General features: G+C 39.2%; 2 protein-coding genes across 5 annotated transcripts in view; both read right to left on the minus strand.

The window, feature by feature from the left end:
- The window catches only part of WDR33 (WD repeat domain 33), a 71,545-nt gene that overhangs the window by 47,123 nt on the left and 8,664 nt on the right, over positions 1-15,758 (minus strand). For 3 of the 4 annotated variants that reach the window (XM_063132438.1, XM_063132437.1, XM_063132439.1), the window contains exons 2-7: positions 10,498-10,723; positions 9,652-9,720; positions 8,891-8,995; positions 8,265-8,360; positions 6,923-7,074; positions 5,113-5,210 (exon numbers count right to left, since the gene is read on the minus strand). In XM_063132438.1, the coding sequence (XP_062988508.1) occupies positions 5,113-5,210; positions 6,923-7,074; positions 8,265-8,360; positions 8,891-8,995; positions 9,652-9,720; positions 10,498-10,701 (724 nt within the window). In that variant the 5' untranslated portion in view covers positions 10,702-10,723. Of the gene's footprint in view, positions 1-4,315; positions 5,211-6,922; positions 7,075-8,264; positions 8,361-8,890; positions 8,996-9,651; positions 9,721-10,497; positions 10,724-15,758 lie in introns of those variants that run through there. The other variant, XM_063132440.1, reaches the window with a different exon arrangement.
- AMMECR1L (AMMECR1 like) overlaps positions 1-15,758 on the minus strand; it is an 82,695-nt gene that overhangs the window by 19,482 nt on the left and 47,455 nt on the right. The gene's annotated exons all lie outside the window — the stretch shown is intronic.

Below are 15,758 nucleotides of genomic sequence, written 5' to 3' on the forward strand. Positions count from 1 at the left end.
TCAGCTTGGTTGCTTCATCGTCGTTTGAAACTTAATATGGCAAAGACTGAATTGCTTGTTTTTCCTCCTAAACCTTCTCCTCATCCCTCATTCTCTCTTACTGTCAATGATGTTACGCTTACTCCAGTCAAGGAAGCTCGTAGTCTTGGCTTTATATTTGATTCCTCGCTCTCCTTTATTCCTCATATTGAGGCAGTAGCTAAATCCTGTCGTTTTTTTCTGTATAATATTGCCAGGATTTGATCATTTTTGTCTGTCTCTTCTGCCAAGACTCTTGTTCATGCATTGGTTATTTCTCGGTTGGACTACTGCAACCTTCTTCTCACTGGCCTTCCTTCTTCTCACATCAGTCCGTTGGTTTCTGTTCACCACTCTGCTGCTAAGATAATCTTCTTGGCTCGCCGCTCTGACCATGTAACTCCACTTCTGAAATCTCTTCATTGCCTTCCAATTCACTTCAGAATCCAATATAAACTTCTCCTGTTGACCTACAAAGCTTTTCACTGTCTAGCTCCTTCCTATCTCTCCTCTCTCATCTCACACTACTGCCCCGCTCGTGCTCTTCGCTCCTCTGATGCCATGTTTCTCGCCTGCCCAAGGGTCTCTACTTCCCTTGCTCGGCTTCGTCCATTTTCTTCTGCTGCCCCTTATGTCTGGAACGCTCTTCCAGAACATTTGAGAACTACAAGTTCAACCGCAGCTTTTAAAGCTCAGCTAAAAACTTTTCTTTTTCCTAAAGCTTTTAAAACTTGATTTTGTTCTGACTTTATACTGTTAGTTTTACCCTACCCAGTGCCTGTTTGCTTTCTCTTCCCTTCCTTATTGTTTTATTATGGTTTTATTAGAATGTAAGCTTATGCGGCAGGGTCTTGCTATTTACTGTTTTACTCTGTACAGCACCATGTACATTGATGGTGCTATATAAATAAATAAATAAATAATAATAATAATAATAATACATGAGGTATCAGAATGAATAATTATAAGGATCTTATGGCTTCTAATACACGTGATTTGTTGGCAGCTTCAGAAAGAGTGTTATGCAGACTAAACCACAGCACTGTTTATAGAAAAAAAGATAAATGCATTAAGGAATTCTACAAGTTATAGGCTAGTTGATAAGGTGAACTTCAATATCTTAAAACATTAGCCAAAGTATTTGGAAAAGGGGTCTGCCAGAGTACACCATCAGTATCAATCATTTCGTCTACAGCAGGGGTAGGCAACTTGTGCTCCCCCCAAAAAAATACATTTTGGTCTACACCTCCCTTCAGGCTTAGTCAGCGTAGCCAATGGTGAGGGATGATAGAAGTTGTAGACCAACACATCTGGAGGGCCACAAGTTGCCCACCCCTGATTTGTAGGAACAAAACTAAATAGAGCGGAGTTCTGTAGGATGTTTGGCTGTGGAGTAATTTTCCATGGTAAACCTAATTCTCAGCACATCTACTAATGCATAAATTCTATTGAGCTGAATGGGAGTTACTTCTGAGTAAGTACACTTAGGCACACACCAATATACAATCCATAACAGAATTTGCTTACATGTGAGTTCTCCTTCTACTGTTTACCAGTGAGGAAAGTGCCCTAATGCTCTGGGCCACTAGATAGTGACAACTAAGGAGAACAGACTTTTGATGCCTGTATAAATAGAACTATACCATCTTTAAGTAAGTTGAGATGGTGGAATGAGACGTTTTAAAGACATTGAAATTTTCCTACCAATGTTCCTAAACAATGTTCAAAGGTTTTGTGTATTTCGAATATGAAGGTAGACCTAGAATAGCAGAGTTGGAAGGGGCCTACAAGGCCATCGAGTCACCTGTACCAAGATTAATCTTTTCCAGCAACTTGTGGGAAGGGGCAGGATGAAAAGTGTATTTTTGTTCTTTTTGCTCATTAAGAATTATATCCATTCCTATCATCCCTTAAATTGACAACATTCCAAGATTCTAAAGCTGGAATCTCTACATATTTACATGGGAATAAGTCCTACTGCACTCAAAGGGACTTCCATATAAAAATACCAAGATACACTTTGTAATAAACACAGGTTATTTTTTCATTAACAGAGCTCTTTCCATGGGGAGTCCCTTGAGAATGGTGAGCAACATGGTACAGTAGTCTGCAAATGGTTGGGAGAGTCAATGGAAATTGCTCTGCCTCAGGTGCAAACAGAAAAGCATATCAAAATCTTTAGGCTTCAGTTTTATGCGCAATTACTTATTAAGTCCTATTGAACTCAGTTGAACTTATTAGTTAACATGCATAGAATAAGGCTGCTATACAGAAATACTAAAATCTAGTTTTAACATAGAATACTACATCAAACGCCAAATAGACAAGGAAACATATGGGCATAATATCATCTGTGGTGGCCTCCATCCTATGGAATTCCCTGACTTTGGAGGTTACGCAGGCGCCAACTTTGTGCTCTTTCTGGCGCCTCCTGAAAATGTCGTTGTTCCAGGAAGCCTTCCCTAAACGACCAGCCGTGGTTTATTTTGCACTTTTTTCTTTTAAAAATGCACTTTTAATATGGTTTTATTCTTATTTTATTCTGAATTTTGTAAATTTATTTATTTACAAAGTAAATATTGTAAATAAATAAAAATGAAAGTGGTATACTGCCCCAAGCTGTTTTTAAGTATGAAAGAAGTGTTTAGTGGGATTGTAACTGAATAAAATTTAGCCCAAGTATTCTCTTTGCTTCAGTTTTATATGACAAATAAAGGTAGTACACGCATGACCTATAAAAAAAAGACACACGAAGGTCAGTGTCTAGAATCTGTGTGAGTGAAATCTAAGAAAACTAGACATTGCAGGGAATATTGTAGACAGAACTTCTAATAAACGTTTCTTGAAAATGGTTTCTATTTCTTGACGCACTACAGGAGCACTTCCCAGAAGCTCAAGAATAGTTTGTTAAGAACGTAACAAGTGCCATGCTGGATCAGACCTAGGGTCCATCTAGTCCAGAACTCTGTTCACACAGTGGCCAACCAGCCACTGGCAGGACATGGTGCAACAGCACCCTCCCACCAAGGTTCCCCAGCAACTGGTGCACACAGGCTTACTGCCTCAAATACTGGAGATAGCACACAACCATCAGGGCTGGTAGCCATTGATAGCCTTTGCCTCCAGGAATTTATTCAACCCCCTTTTAAAGTCATCACTACATCTTGTGGTAGTGAGTTCCATAATTTAACTATGCGCTGTGTGAAGAAGTACTTCCTGTTATTTGTCCTGGATCTCCCACCAATCAGCTTCATGGGATGACCCCGGGTTCTAGTATTGAGAAAGGGAGAAAAATCTCTCCCTATCCACATTCTCCATACCATGCATAATTTTGTACACCTTTATCATGTCTCTTGTTTAGAAGCTAAACAATCCTAGTTGATGTAACCTTCCCTCATAGGGGAGATGCTCCAGCCCCTTAATCTTTTTAGTTGTCCTTTTCTGCACTTTTTCCTGCGCTATAATATCATTTTTTAGGTGTGGTGACCAGAACTGTACACAGTATTCTAAGTGTGGTCGCACCATAGATTTGTATAAGGGCAGTATGATACTGGCTGTTTTATTCCGAATTCCTTTTATTATAATGCCTAACATGGAGTTTGTCTTCTTTACAGTGGCCGCACACTGGGTGGACATTTTCATCGAGCTGTCCACCACAATCCTAAGATCTCTTTCTTGATCGGTCACCACCAGCTCAGATCCCGTTAGGTTATACTTCAAGTTGGGTTTTTTTTGGCCCCAACGTACATCACCTTAGACTTACTTACATTGAACCACATCTGCCATTCGGATGCCCACTCTCCCAGTTTGGAGAGATCCATTTGGAGCTCTTCACAATCCCTTTGTGTTTTAATAATTTGGGATTGTCAGCAAACTTGGCCACTTCACTGCTCACTCTTAATTCCAGATCATTTATGAACAAGTTGAAAAGAATTGGTCCCAATACCGATCCCTGTGGGACCCCACTATTTACTTCCCTCCATCGCAGGGTCTTGCGATTTTCTGTTTTACTCTGTACAGCACCATGTACATTGATGGTGCTATATAAATAAATAAATAAATAAATAAATAATAATAATAATAATAATCATAAGAGGACCTCTCCTCTTATTCCATGTCTACTAAGTTTATTCAGGAGTCTTTGGTGGGGGACTTTACCAAAAGCCTTTTGAAAATCCAAGTAAACGATGTCCACAGTTCAGCATTTCTTCACACCTAAGCTATTTGAAGATGTATCAAAAGTCAAACCCAAAGCAAAAGGACATTTTTACTTGCTGGAAGTATTAATAGGCTCAAAATGTTTGATGTTGTTTATCTTCTGTACTGACCATGACAATTCAGGCTCCAAAGCTAAGTTAGAATTCCACTTAAAGTATATTTCCCTATAAGATTAATAAACGCTAATACGCCATGTGATAATGAAAATGAAAGCAGTATTGCTACGACTTTAATCTTCTCTGTCCAGTATATTTTCCCATCCTTGTTAGTTCTAAACATATATTCTGACAACTTTATTTCTTCAGAGAAAAGCAATCATTTATCTTTGTGCTAATAATGAGAAATAGCAACTTATTCCCTAAACTGTGTTGTGACTGCACAAATTGGGAAGTCAGAGGATTCCAAGTATGGTGTGTTAATGTGTTATTTATTTGCTGAAAAGCTGTATTGTCCATATGGTGGTATAATCTAACATATTCAAAAGGCAAGCAAATGAAAATGGATAGTGTCAACAAGTTATTCTTTGATTAGGAAAACCGCTTTCTCCTCAAGTGAGTGTTTCTGGCATAACTCATTACAGCCATTGTATACTGGAACGAGAACACAAGACTTAGCGTTCAGCTTTCGTACAGACACTTTACCAATGCTAGGAGTAGGGAATAGCCATAATACACACTTATCCAATACTAAAAGCAATTTAAACAGGTCATAAACAGCAACAACTAATGGAGTTCTGAAATCCTTGTGATACAACTGCTTGGAGGATTAAAGAAGGGGAGCCAGAGTGGAGAGATGTTTGTACAGCTCTTATGTGGGCAGTTACAAAGAGTTTTCCCCTTCTGACATATCCCAATCAGTACTTTTTTGTACACGTACCTCGAAGAATTCTCTCCTCATGGCAACGTAGAAAGTCCCAGATTCTAACAGTGCCGTCATCAGAGCATGTAGCAAATTTATTATCCGTGGGTGAGAAACTGTTACATGAAGACACACAGCAGGGGAAAGAAGTCAGCATTTAACAGATCATCTAAACTTCTCAAGACAGGGCAAAATTTAGGTCAAGTGTTAATATAAACTGATGGAAGCATCTGAATGCATTGTGCCCAGAAATTATACTTCATCCTGTTGGCATAATTCAGTTCATTTGCATAACAGAGTTCTGCTATGTACCTCCATGGAGTAAAGTTCTTATTTCTGCATTCTGTTCCCCAACCCAATGGAGACATCTTCTGCAGAACTTACACTGTGTCCTGTTCCACTCATGGTTGAATGGGTCTGCACTTTCTCTAAAATATCTGTATAAAATGTGAAATCGACAAAAGCAGGCATTTCATGCTTCTGAAAGAAGTACGGAAGAAGCAACCCCAGGAGAGTTAATACTAGGTATATTTCTTCTTCATCCACAGAGTTCTTGTAATAAAAGAAATGGGGCGGGGACAACTGCAAGTACTTGATGAGTTTAAAAAATAATAATCATGTATGGCCTACATACCCTGCCCCCACCCACCCACAAAAAAAAGTATTAAGAGAAGATTTGCCATGCTAGTAAAATACTAGAATCATGGAAGATGCTTCATGACTTGTGAAGCTTAATATAAAATATGAAGAGATGGGTAGTAGTTGCTTATGGAGCTATATTATGCTTTGGTTAGACCATCACCAGTTATAGATGGGCAGCCACTTCCTTTCTGATAAGTGAAGATTATTCAGACAGCAGTCCCCTTGAAATTCCTGGAACTTTGTGTGTGAGAAAAACTTTGGAGCAATCTAGTTCACAGCTACACTAGTGTACATCTATATAAAATCACTTGCTAAACTTTGCCAGGAAATCCTGAATAAAGAGGGGAAATGGCAAACTCAGTGGAAAGTGCTTCTGTGGTAGTGAATCTTCTTCCCCAATGGACAGCACCAAAACCTGAGGAAACGCTACTGTAGATTTAGTTTGCTTCTGCAGTTCTTCTTCAGGCACACTTTAATAAAATAGATTTCCTTTACTTATATCCCTTGCTTAGACTATAAGCATTCTTCAAAGGGTTCTCAGCAACGAAATATCACTTCACTTTCTATAGCAAGTATACATTTGCACAGTTGGAGTATTGACAGTGAACCAGGAAGATGTCCTAAAGTTGTCTTGTCAGCTTTAGATTCCAAACTTGAAGAACCCATTCAATATTAAACGTGACTTCTGGATGTGGAAATCTGTGTGGGTCCTTCATGCTACTGGACATCTTGGCCTCACCAAGCCAAGCAGTTCTTCACTTTATTCAGCTTTTTATGTTGTGAGAACTATGCAGCTGTTTTATTTCTGGATTATATTTTATTCAATTATATTATTAAAGTCTGAATTCTTTATTTGGAATGAAATTGTCATCTTACACAGTGAGCATAAAAAAAAGAATAACTGATACACATTGTGACCATATATAAAAGAAACCAATACCAGTGCAAAATGCGGCAGACAAATACATCTCTAACATATTGCAGAGGCAGATACTGGGACAACACTATTTCAGAGAAATGCCAGCAAATCCATGAAATTGTGGAAACAAAAGAAAACATGTTTACGTGGTGCAGGACATTTCCCAGAATCTGACAACACCCATGCATGTCTGCACCCAGAATACACTCAGAGAACAATCTAATCATGGAAATAGGAACTACAGAAAATGGTATATTGTGTATAAACCTGGCCTCTCTAATCGCCTCCTTATGTGCCTGGAACATCTTGACGTTGTTCATGTTGGATTGCCAGTACTTCACATATCCCCCATGGTCTGCTGTCAACATCCACATGTCATTGTGTGACCAAGTCATAGCCCTTACTGGACTGTCATGAGCCTGCAAAGTCAGAAAGAAAGGACGACTTCTAATGAGAGTGTTCAAGTAATCTCAAGCATTATCACCTCACTGAAACTAGAAAAACTCTTATCAAAAGTAACACTGGTAAATGTAAGAATGAAAAAATGGAATATATGTGAACATACACATTTTTTTTGGTGGGGGCTATTATCACAACTTCAGTAGCACTGCAATAAATATTACTTAACATAGCTAGTATTTTGTAGCCAAACGTGTTTTTATTATCACCATCTACTCTGTAAGCAGAAAGGAGTAGTCTCTCTTATTAGTGAAGGACAAAAATGAACGTATTTAAAACAGGAGTTCCCAACCCTTTTTGGCCTGGTGGATAGACTTAGAATTTTGAGAGTGTTGTGCTGTTCTCACAAAATGGCTGCCACAAAGAAGTTTACCCATTCACAAAATGGCTAACATGGTGGGTCTGGCAAGTCACAAAACATCCATTTTCCAGAAGTCAAATTGGTAAGGCTAAAAGATAACTAACTTGCCCAGAGGCAGAGGTGGGGTCTGGGTTTCAAAACATAAAACCACAGCTTTGTGCTCCAGTACCCATTTCACAGAAGGAAAATTGGTGATGCTCAGAGAGAAACATCCATCCATAGGCAAAACATCCACACAAATCACACACACACACACACACACACACAGAAGACCAGGCAAAATACACAAACCAAACACACACTAAACCAAGGTAAAACACATATCACACCAAAAACAAACCAATCAGCCAGCTAGTACACCTCTTCTTCAAACATGCAAACACATACACATACATGCACAATACAGGCAAAAGACTTCTTCTTGACCCAAAGGATATTCCCTATGAGCCACCAGCTTCATTTGATGGGGGCAGGGACAGCTAACCATGTGGGCTCCAGAAGCATTTTTTGGAAATAAAGACGGCACTGGAGGCCATCTTCACAACATGTCAGATCCCACTTAACATTTAATTAAAACCAACAACAAATAAATATCAGGAGGGGTAGCAAGCCTGTTGGGGAACCAAGATTTAAATAAATTGTCCAAAATCTCAATAACTAAAAAAATTAAAAAATTAAAAAGTTTGAAACGGCTCTGACTCCCTATCCTGTTCCTCATGCACTTACAACGGAATGAAATCAGATACTACCGGTAGAATTAAAAATCAGACACCTTCTATAGTGATTTACCTGTAATATTGTTTCAAAGTTGAAAGTAAGCCCATTCCATAAGGTGAATTCTCCGCTAGAAGCCCCAGTAACTAAGCGTCTCCCTTCAGGAGTCCACTGTAAGAGCAAACATCAATTAAAACTGAATTAGAACACACCTTGTAACACTACTGCGGAGTTGATTGCAAGGATAGACAATATGGAATCAGCGAAATTTTACTTTTCAGCCTTCTCAATGTTGGTTTTTACTTACAATAACCACTCACAAATACTTTATACTTTATCCCATGTGCTATTTCCAGTGCTTTGGATACTAGAGGAAATATGTTCTGTCCACTACTATGCAACAGCAAAACTACCATCCCAGCTTTTTTGGGGGGGGGGGGGGGAGTTACTACAGTGATCCTGTTCAGATGACACTCTAAGCCATGGTGGTTAAGCATTTTGAGCTAAACATTATGGCTTAGCATGTCGTGTGAACCATTCCTAATATTGGTGGCTACATAAATATGGTTTAAACATGCTCACTATTTGCTGCAAAAGAATTAGTGGCCTAACTACGGCTTAGAGTGCCTTCTGAACAGGCTCTGAGACACTCAATTCTAGACAATCTGACACAATGATATGGAGTGTAACACCACACTTACCCTAACAACGAAAACTGGACATTTTACTTTATTGGTAGATGTCCTAACAAATTTTGTTGTAACAGCATTCATAGGATTGTTCAACATCCCTATTGGTGGGACCAGCTAGAAGAGAGGAGGGGGAAAAAAAGGTTAGCTTGTACTTAATGAAAGTCAAATAATCCTCCCAAACAATAATTTGGTTTGTAAGCTTTTGTTCTGGAAGGTGTAAGGCTACAAACAAGCCCAACTTTTTGGGAGACCCTGCACTATATATTCAGCACACCAAGCATCATACTGGCTTGGATCCAGAGATCCCACTGTGCCAACAGAAAACATGTCTACTTTCATAAGGGTTATCTGTGTGTTTCCAATTCCTCCTTACCATAACTGTAGTCCTTCTATCCCCAACCCCTTTAAACCTAGGTCCAGAGGATATGTGGAATCCTCCAGAGCAACTTTTCAGGGAGGCACAGGAGTGAGATACCTGTTAACACATATGCACACATAAACCAAAGTGTCTTCTGATCATGTTGTGGGATCTTTGAATCCAAGCCTAGGGCTTTAGACCTACTCAGCACATCAGAAGACATCGAAATGAATTCAAGTACTATCACTTTCTTTTAGACACATGTGCCAAATTAAGTTCCTTTAGCACAAATTCACACCATTATTCTCATCTCCCACAGTTAAAGGGACAAATTACATTTTATACCATATTCTTCATTCTTTCAGGAATAATGTTGAATTGTTCAGAGCTCCAAATAAAAATGTGAACTTACATCATTATAATATCCTCCATCAGGCTGAATTGCCCGCATATCCTGTTGGTCTCTTTGCCATACTCTATTCTGGAAAGAGAAAACATTTTGATCAGTATTGTTGGCTATAGAGCACTGGCTAGTTTGGAGCAATTGAGAAACAGTGTCTGCTATCTGCTCTTCCGGGGTAAAGTTATTTGTGGGAAAGGGGAAGCATTTCATTTTACTTAAGTGTGAATGCTTAGTAGAAGCAGCTGGCAATGTTCTTCCAAACAGTGCAACACTAGAATCTAGGGCCCCAGAAAACATTCCTTCCTTCCTTTTCAAAACTTGCTACCAAAATAGCACCAGTTTGAGCAAGGCTTCGGGGAAATAAGATTTCATCTTATACTCAAATCTTGAAACACTCGCCAGGGAGATCACAGCACAGTTAAATCTTTTTCTATCTTACCTGTCCCATTAGTGAAATGGGGAAATTAGCCTCTCATAGGTGGGATAGAGGGGAATAACAGTTCCAGATCCTGCTTTCCCCCCAGATTTGTTTGGCTGGGATGAAAGATGAGCTGGTGATTGCAGGGGGTGAAAATAAGAATACTTTTTGCCATCTTTCCAAAACATTTTTTGGTGTGACCTTTTTTATGTGTAGTAAGAAATGGCTCAGAACTGATAAAACAATCAGTCCCCTTTCTGAGTTTGTTTCAATACTAGCATTTCAAGCTAGGTTCTTTCCCCCTACTCATGAAAATTAAGTTACTTCACAAAACATTCAGCACAATCTCTATCATTTATTGCATGCTTATTAAGTCTCAGAGAGAATCTAAAACCACTAACAATTGCAGACACATGTGGAACAAGTTCTGAACATACCTCCAAATATTTGATTACAGAAGGATTATAGTCTATAGTTTTTCGGTTCACAGCTTTTCTCATACGTTTTCCATCAAAAGTGAGCTGTTGCATTGCTTGCTGCTGAGCAACATCGGGTCTCTTATAGAACAGTTGCCGAGGAGCCTGGTGCTGAAACCTTGGCATATGGAAAAACCGCGGCGGTGAGCCAATTTCTGTGGCCATGGTGACTGATGTTTTGAAAGATCTAGAAAAAATTACAGCAAAATCAAGCAATTAAAGTTTGCTAAATGCCAAAATATAAGACATCTAAAGAATTTCTCATGTAATTGAAAACAAACACAGCCGTGTTGGCCTCAAGAAAAAATCCAAAATCCATATAGTGTAATGCCTTTGTTGGGTCAACTCAAAGATCACAAAAGTTGTGCAAGTTTTCAACATTTTCATCAGGTAAGATGTTATAAAAAGCAGCCATCCTGCTGTTTGAAAGACCTTGCGTGATGAAGAGATCTGGAGATCTCGAAAGCTTGCATGTTGTTTGTGATTTTTCAATTGGCTTAATAAAGGCATTGCACTATATGTAATCAATTAAAATAAGCTACATTGTCCAATGGATAGTTAAGGGGAAGCTCCCTTTCAATGTTTTAATCCAAAACATCCCTTCCCTGCTTCAAGACCTCACTAATACCCATGTTTTGTTGGAGAACTGTAATTGTATTACTTTCCCTGAACAAACTCCTTTCCTTATTTCCTTGTGGTTCATTCAATTTACCCTTTCCCATTCTCGTCATTTTTTTAGGATGTGCACATTCATGCACATTCCCTCCCCCTGCTTGCCATCTTTCCTCCAAATTTTTATGGTAGGTCTTGTCTGTCTCAATGAATATGTTTGCACAATCACCCTGACTCAGCATGACTTATTTAAGCCACAACAAATCAAGGCACCTTTGAGCACAATCCTGAAAATTCATCAGGTTGTGCATAACCCTAAAACAGGCCATGTGTTCTGTGACGGTTGTTTAACTCCTGCAAAACCCACCCGTTTGGTTTCGATGACACAACAAGCCCTAGTTACAGCCTGAATATTCAAAATGCTCACTTGCACGTTCCGCAGCCAGTGGGCTGTTTGATCATGCAAATGAATCCAATAACACATTGTTATTATGTTTATAACCTATGAACGTGACATTTCAGCTCCCAAAAATGCTATGGATAAATTAGTCTGAGAGATTAGCAATTTACTCAAGGTCATCTATTGAGTTTCATGTCCTGTTCCAGCAAAGCTAGGAGACCAAGACATGTTGAAGAAAACTGGACGAGACTATCCAGCAGGAGGCATCAACTATCCAACAATTCCCAACAATAACTGTCTTGGAAACAATAGAATGCTTCAACAAGAAGCATCTTCATAGTGAAGCAGAGTGATTGAGTGCCAAGCCCCACTCCAGCTGCAAATTAGCCACTGCACAAAATGTCTCAAACTGACAAGTACTTGGCCTCATGTTAATTGATCAAGAATGTAGCAGGGGCAGGGTACTGGTTTGGAGCCTGCTACTCTGGCATTGTTGGGTGGTCTGCAGCTGAATCTTTTCATCAGGCACTTATAAGGGAGTGAGAGGCCCTAGGTGAAGGACACATGGCAGAGTCATGGATTCTGGTTTCTCAATTGAGGAGTCTCTTGAGTGGTTTCCAGAGTGCTCTTCCTCAGACTGGTTTGGGGTCATTAGGATCCCTAAGGTAGAATCCCACTGACCATACCTCCATATGGAGGTCCGCTCCATTTGGAGACTGGGATGTGACATTTCGTAGTGGAATGGGGATTTGAACTTGGTTTTCCTACATCAAAATTTAACAGTCTGGTCTTTTCACAATGTCTCAGTTGACAGATACTTGTTAGCTGATCAATTAACATTCAAAATATTTAAAACTTTAAAATGTTAATATTTACTGTATTTTATTTAAACTACTTGAGTGGGATTATAATTTACTATCATTTAAAAGTCAGGTCATATAAAGCTGAAATGAGCCTGGGTTTAGAAGCTTATTCTAACACCTAATTTAGAGTTGTTGTCTGTCATAAGAACCTCAAGATATGAAGTCATACAATTTATTGATGTAATATCAATATATTCTGGCACTCAGAAATAGGCCTCTCCAAATGAATACTATATTTATATGTTACACGGATTATGAGTTTATACTTTTAGATTCTAAACATGGGTAAGCAACCTGCAGCCCTCTGCATAAGATCTTTACAGACCTCTGGCAAGAGCAATCTGTCCCTTCTCTGATAGCCTGCTGCTTGGGAAATAAAAAGAGAAAAGAGCTGGCAGAAGAAAGTGAAAAGAGAGTGGCAGAAAGAGAAAAGGGGTGTCCCACGCACTTTTGGCACTAGCTGACATGAAGCCACTGACATATTAACCACAATGAAATGTGGTTCTCAACAGGAAAAGGTTGCCAGTTCCTATACTAAACTATTATGTACCCTTAACACTTTTTAGATTACATAAAGTAAGAAAAATTGCCCCTGCAATTATCTGTTGCAGATAAAATCTGGGAGTGGTCAATCAGTGCTCACCTTGCTTGTACTCTAATCCTGCATACCTCTCCAACTCTGTGCTAGGTGTTCAGGTTTTGTGAGAATGGAGAGAGCCTGACTGGGCTGGACCATCACATCAAGGCATAAGAACTTAAGGAGTGCCATGCTGGATCAGACCGAGGGTCCATAGTCCAACACTCTGTTCACACAGTGGCCAACAAGCTTGTTGATCAGGAACCCATAAGCAGGACATAGTACAACAGCAGTTCTATACCTTCTGATCCCAGAAGGCATGAAGAGAGCTGGGCAGAGCTGTACTTTGTTTTCACAGCAAAAAAACATCAGCAGGTCCATGTTTGTCTACTTTACACTACATTTTTCATCTTGGTCCTACATAGGCCACAGTGCAGACATAACATTTAACTATGGTTTGTTTTCCTTAAATCATGGCTAAGTGTTATGTCTAAATAACTGTAATATGGATAAGAACTGACTACAAGCTACAATGTGAAATTGTAGTCCAAAACATCTGGAGGGTGAGTATTAACCATGTTTAAAAATTACTTCTGTACTGAGAGGCCATGATTAAGGCAACTTCCAAGCTCTCTGCTTGCAAGTTCACAAGCAGGTATCACTGTCTGGTGTATCTATATGTGCCCTCTGAGGAAAAGGCTTTCTTCATGCTTGAGAACTTTAGCATCTGATAAGTGCACATAGGATTGCATAGCAATGCCCACACAATACCTGTATTAAAAGAACAGCACTGGCTTCCTGTTAGCTACCGAGCTACGTACAAGGTTATGTTATTATCCTATAAAGCCCTAAACAACTTGGGACCAGGATACCTAGCAGACTGCCTTCCCATATACACACCCAGACAAAATTTACAATTGTCAGAGGAGGCCCTGCTCGTCATCCCAAGATGAACAGACTGTCGTCATGAAGAACCTCGCAGCAGGCTTCTCTGTAGTGGCATCCTCCCTCTGGAAAACACTCCCTTGTGCGGTTTGGGAGGCAGAAAATGTAACATCCTTCAAACGCCTCCTGAAAACCTATCTTTTTAGATAAGCTTTCTATCTTGATGTTTGTATACCATGGCTTTAATTGTAAACTGCCCAGAGAGCCTTGGTCAGTATAAATATGTAATAAATAAATAAATAAACCAGGCTGTCTGCCTCCACTGAAACTCTCCTCTGTGCCTAAGGGGCCAAACTAGGCTGTACAGCAGTTACGCAGTGGCCCTCCAGATATTTTGGACAACTCCCCTAATCCCTGACCATTGGTCATCCTGGTTGGGGTTTATGGGAATTATAGTCTAAAACATCTGGAGGGAAACAGGTTGTCTACTCTTGCTGTAGGGTAACATTTTTTAAAAAAACTCCTTCAGATAGCTTACTTACAAGTTCTCCTTTTATTTCCTTCCAACATACATGACAAATGAAGTTCCATTTAAATTATACTTTTCTTGGTTAAATCAATTGTAAGTTTGGCCTGCAATCATAAACACATTTACCTGGGAATGAGTCTTACTTAATTTAATGAAGTTTACTTTTGAGCAGTCATACATAGGATTGTACGGTTGCAGTGCAAATTATACCTGTTTATTCAGAAGTAAGCCCTACTGAGTTCAATGGGCCTTTTTTCCTGGTAAGTGTATATAGGATTGCAACCTCAATCTCTTCAATTGAAAACATTAACCGTGCAATCCAATACATGCCTATTCAGAAGAAAGATCCATTGAGTTTAATGTTGCTTACCCTCATGTAAGCATGTATAGAATTGCAATCTAACACACTGCAAATGTAGAAATGTTTGAACTGGTTTAAACTAAATCCATGGCTTCTTTTTCCTGCTGATTGTCCAAACCTAATCAAAACATCTGGGCTTGGATGTCATGGAGCAACCTCCAATTGGGCTGATCGGGGGTTGCATATTCAAAATGACATGGGCACATGTGATGAGAAATCATGAGTTAATTATGATTAAAATTAACCCATGATTTGCCTCTGTACTGGGCCAAAAGCAGGATAATAATAATAATAATAATAATAATAATAATAATAATAATAATAATGTCTGAACAGGCCCAATTAGTACACATTCCATCTTCTCCCTTAATTCAATACACCTAAGTTATAGAATTTACAAAATTCAGGAAACACACTAGACTATTTCTACAACCATGGTGGTGTATATGAGAACATTTAATCATCCTTCACAGAACAACAGTGCTGCAGTGCTTTAGTTTCAGCTTCAGATTCGCATTTCAAAGGGGGGGGAACAAACAAATAAGCTACATATTGAGCCCACATTAAGGCAATTCACATCACATCCTAATTAGTAATTTGTTGAATTATGGCTCGGAAATTCAGTACAAGAGTTTTCTAAAACATTGATGAGTTGTGTAAAACTGCCCACAGAGCGTTGGCTATTGGGTGGTACAGAAATGTCATAAATAAACAAACAAATAGTAATAGATTACAAGAGGGTAATCATTAAAAAGTATCCAAAAGGGAGCCAGAAGTCAATTGGTAGAACGTTGGCCATGTATCTAGGGCTCCTAGGTTTAATCGCCACTGCCATGGGAAGACACTGACCTGGTTAGCACAACACAGCAAGTTATTTTGGGTTATCGGATGAACTGGTGTGCGGGGCTGCTCTTTTGAATATGCAATTCCCAATCAGGCTTGCATTATGTCATGCAAACTCAGCCACCTTGGGATATTTAAGGATTAAACAACCC

The sequence above is a fragment of the Elgaria multicarinata genome, chromosome 8 (genome assembly GCF_023053635.1).
Source record: "Elgaria multicarinata webbii isolate HBS135686 ecotype San Diego chromosome 8, rElgMul1.1.pri, whole genome shotgun sequence".
Lineage (NCBI taxonomy): Eukaryota > Metazoa > Chordata > Lepidosauria > Squamata > Anguidae > Elgaria > Elgaria multicarinata.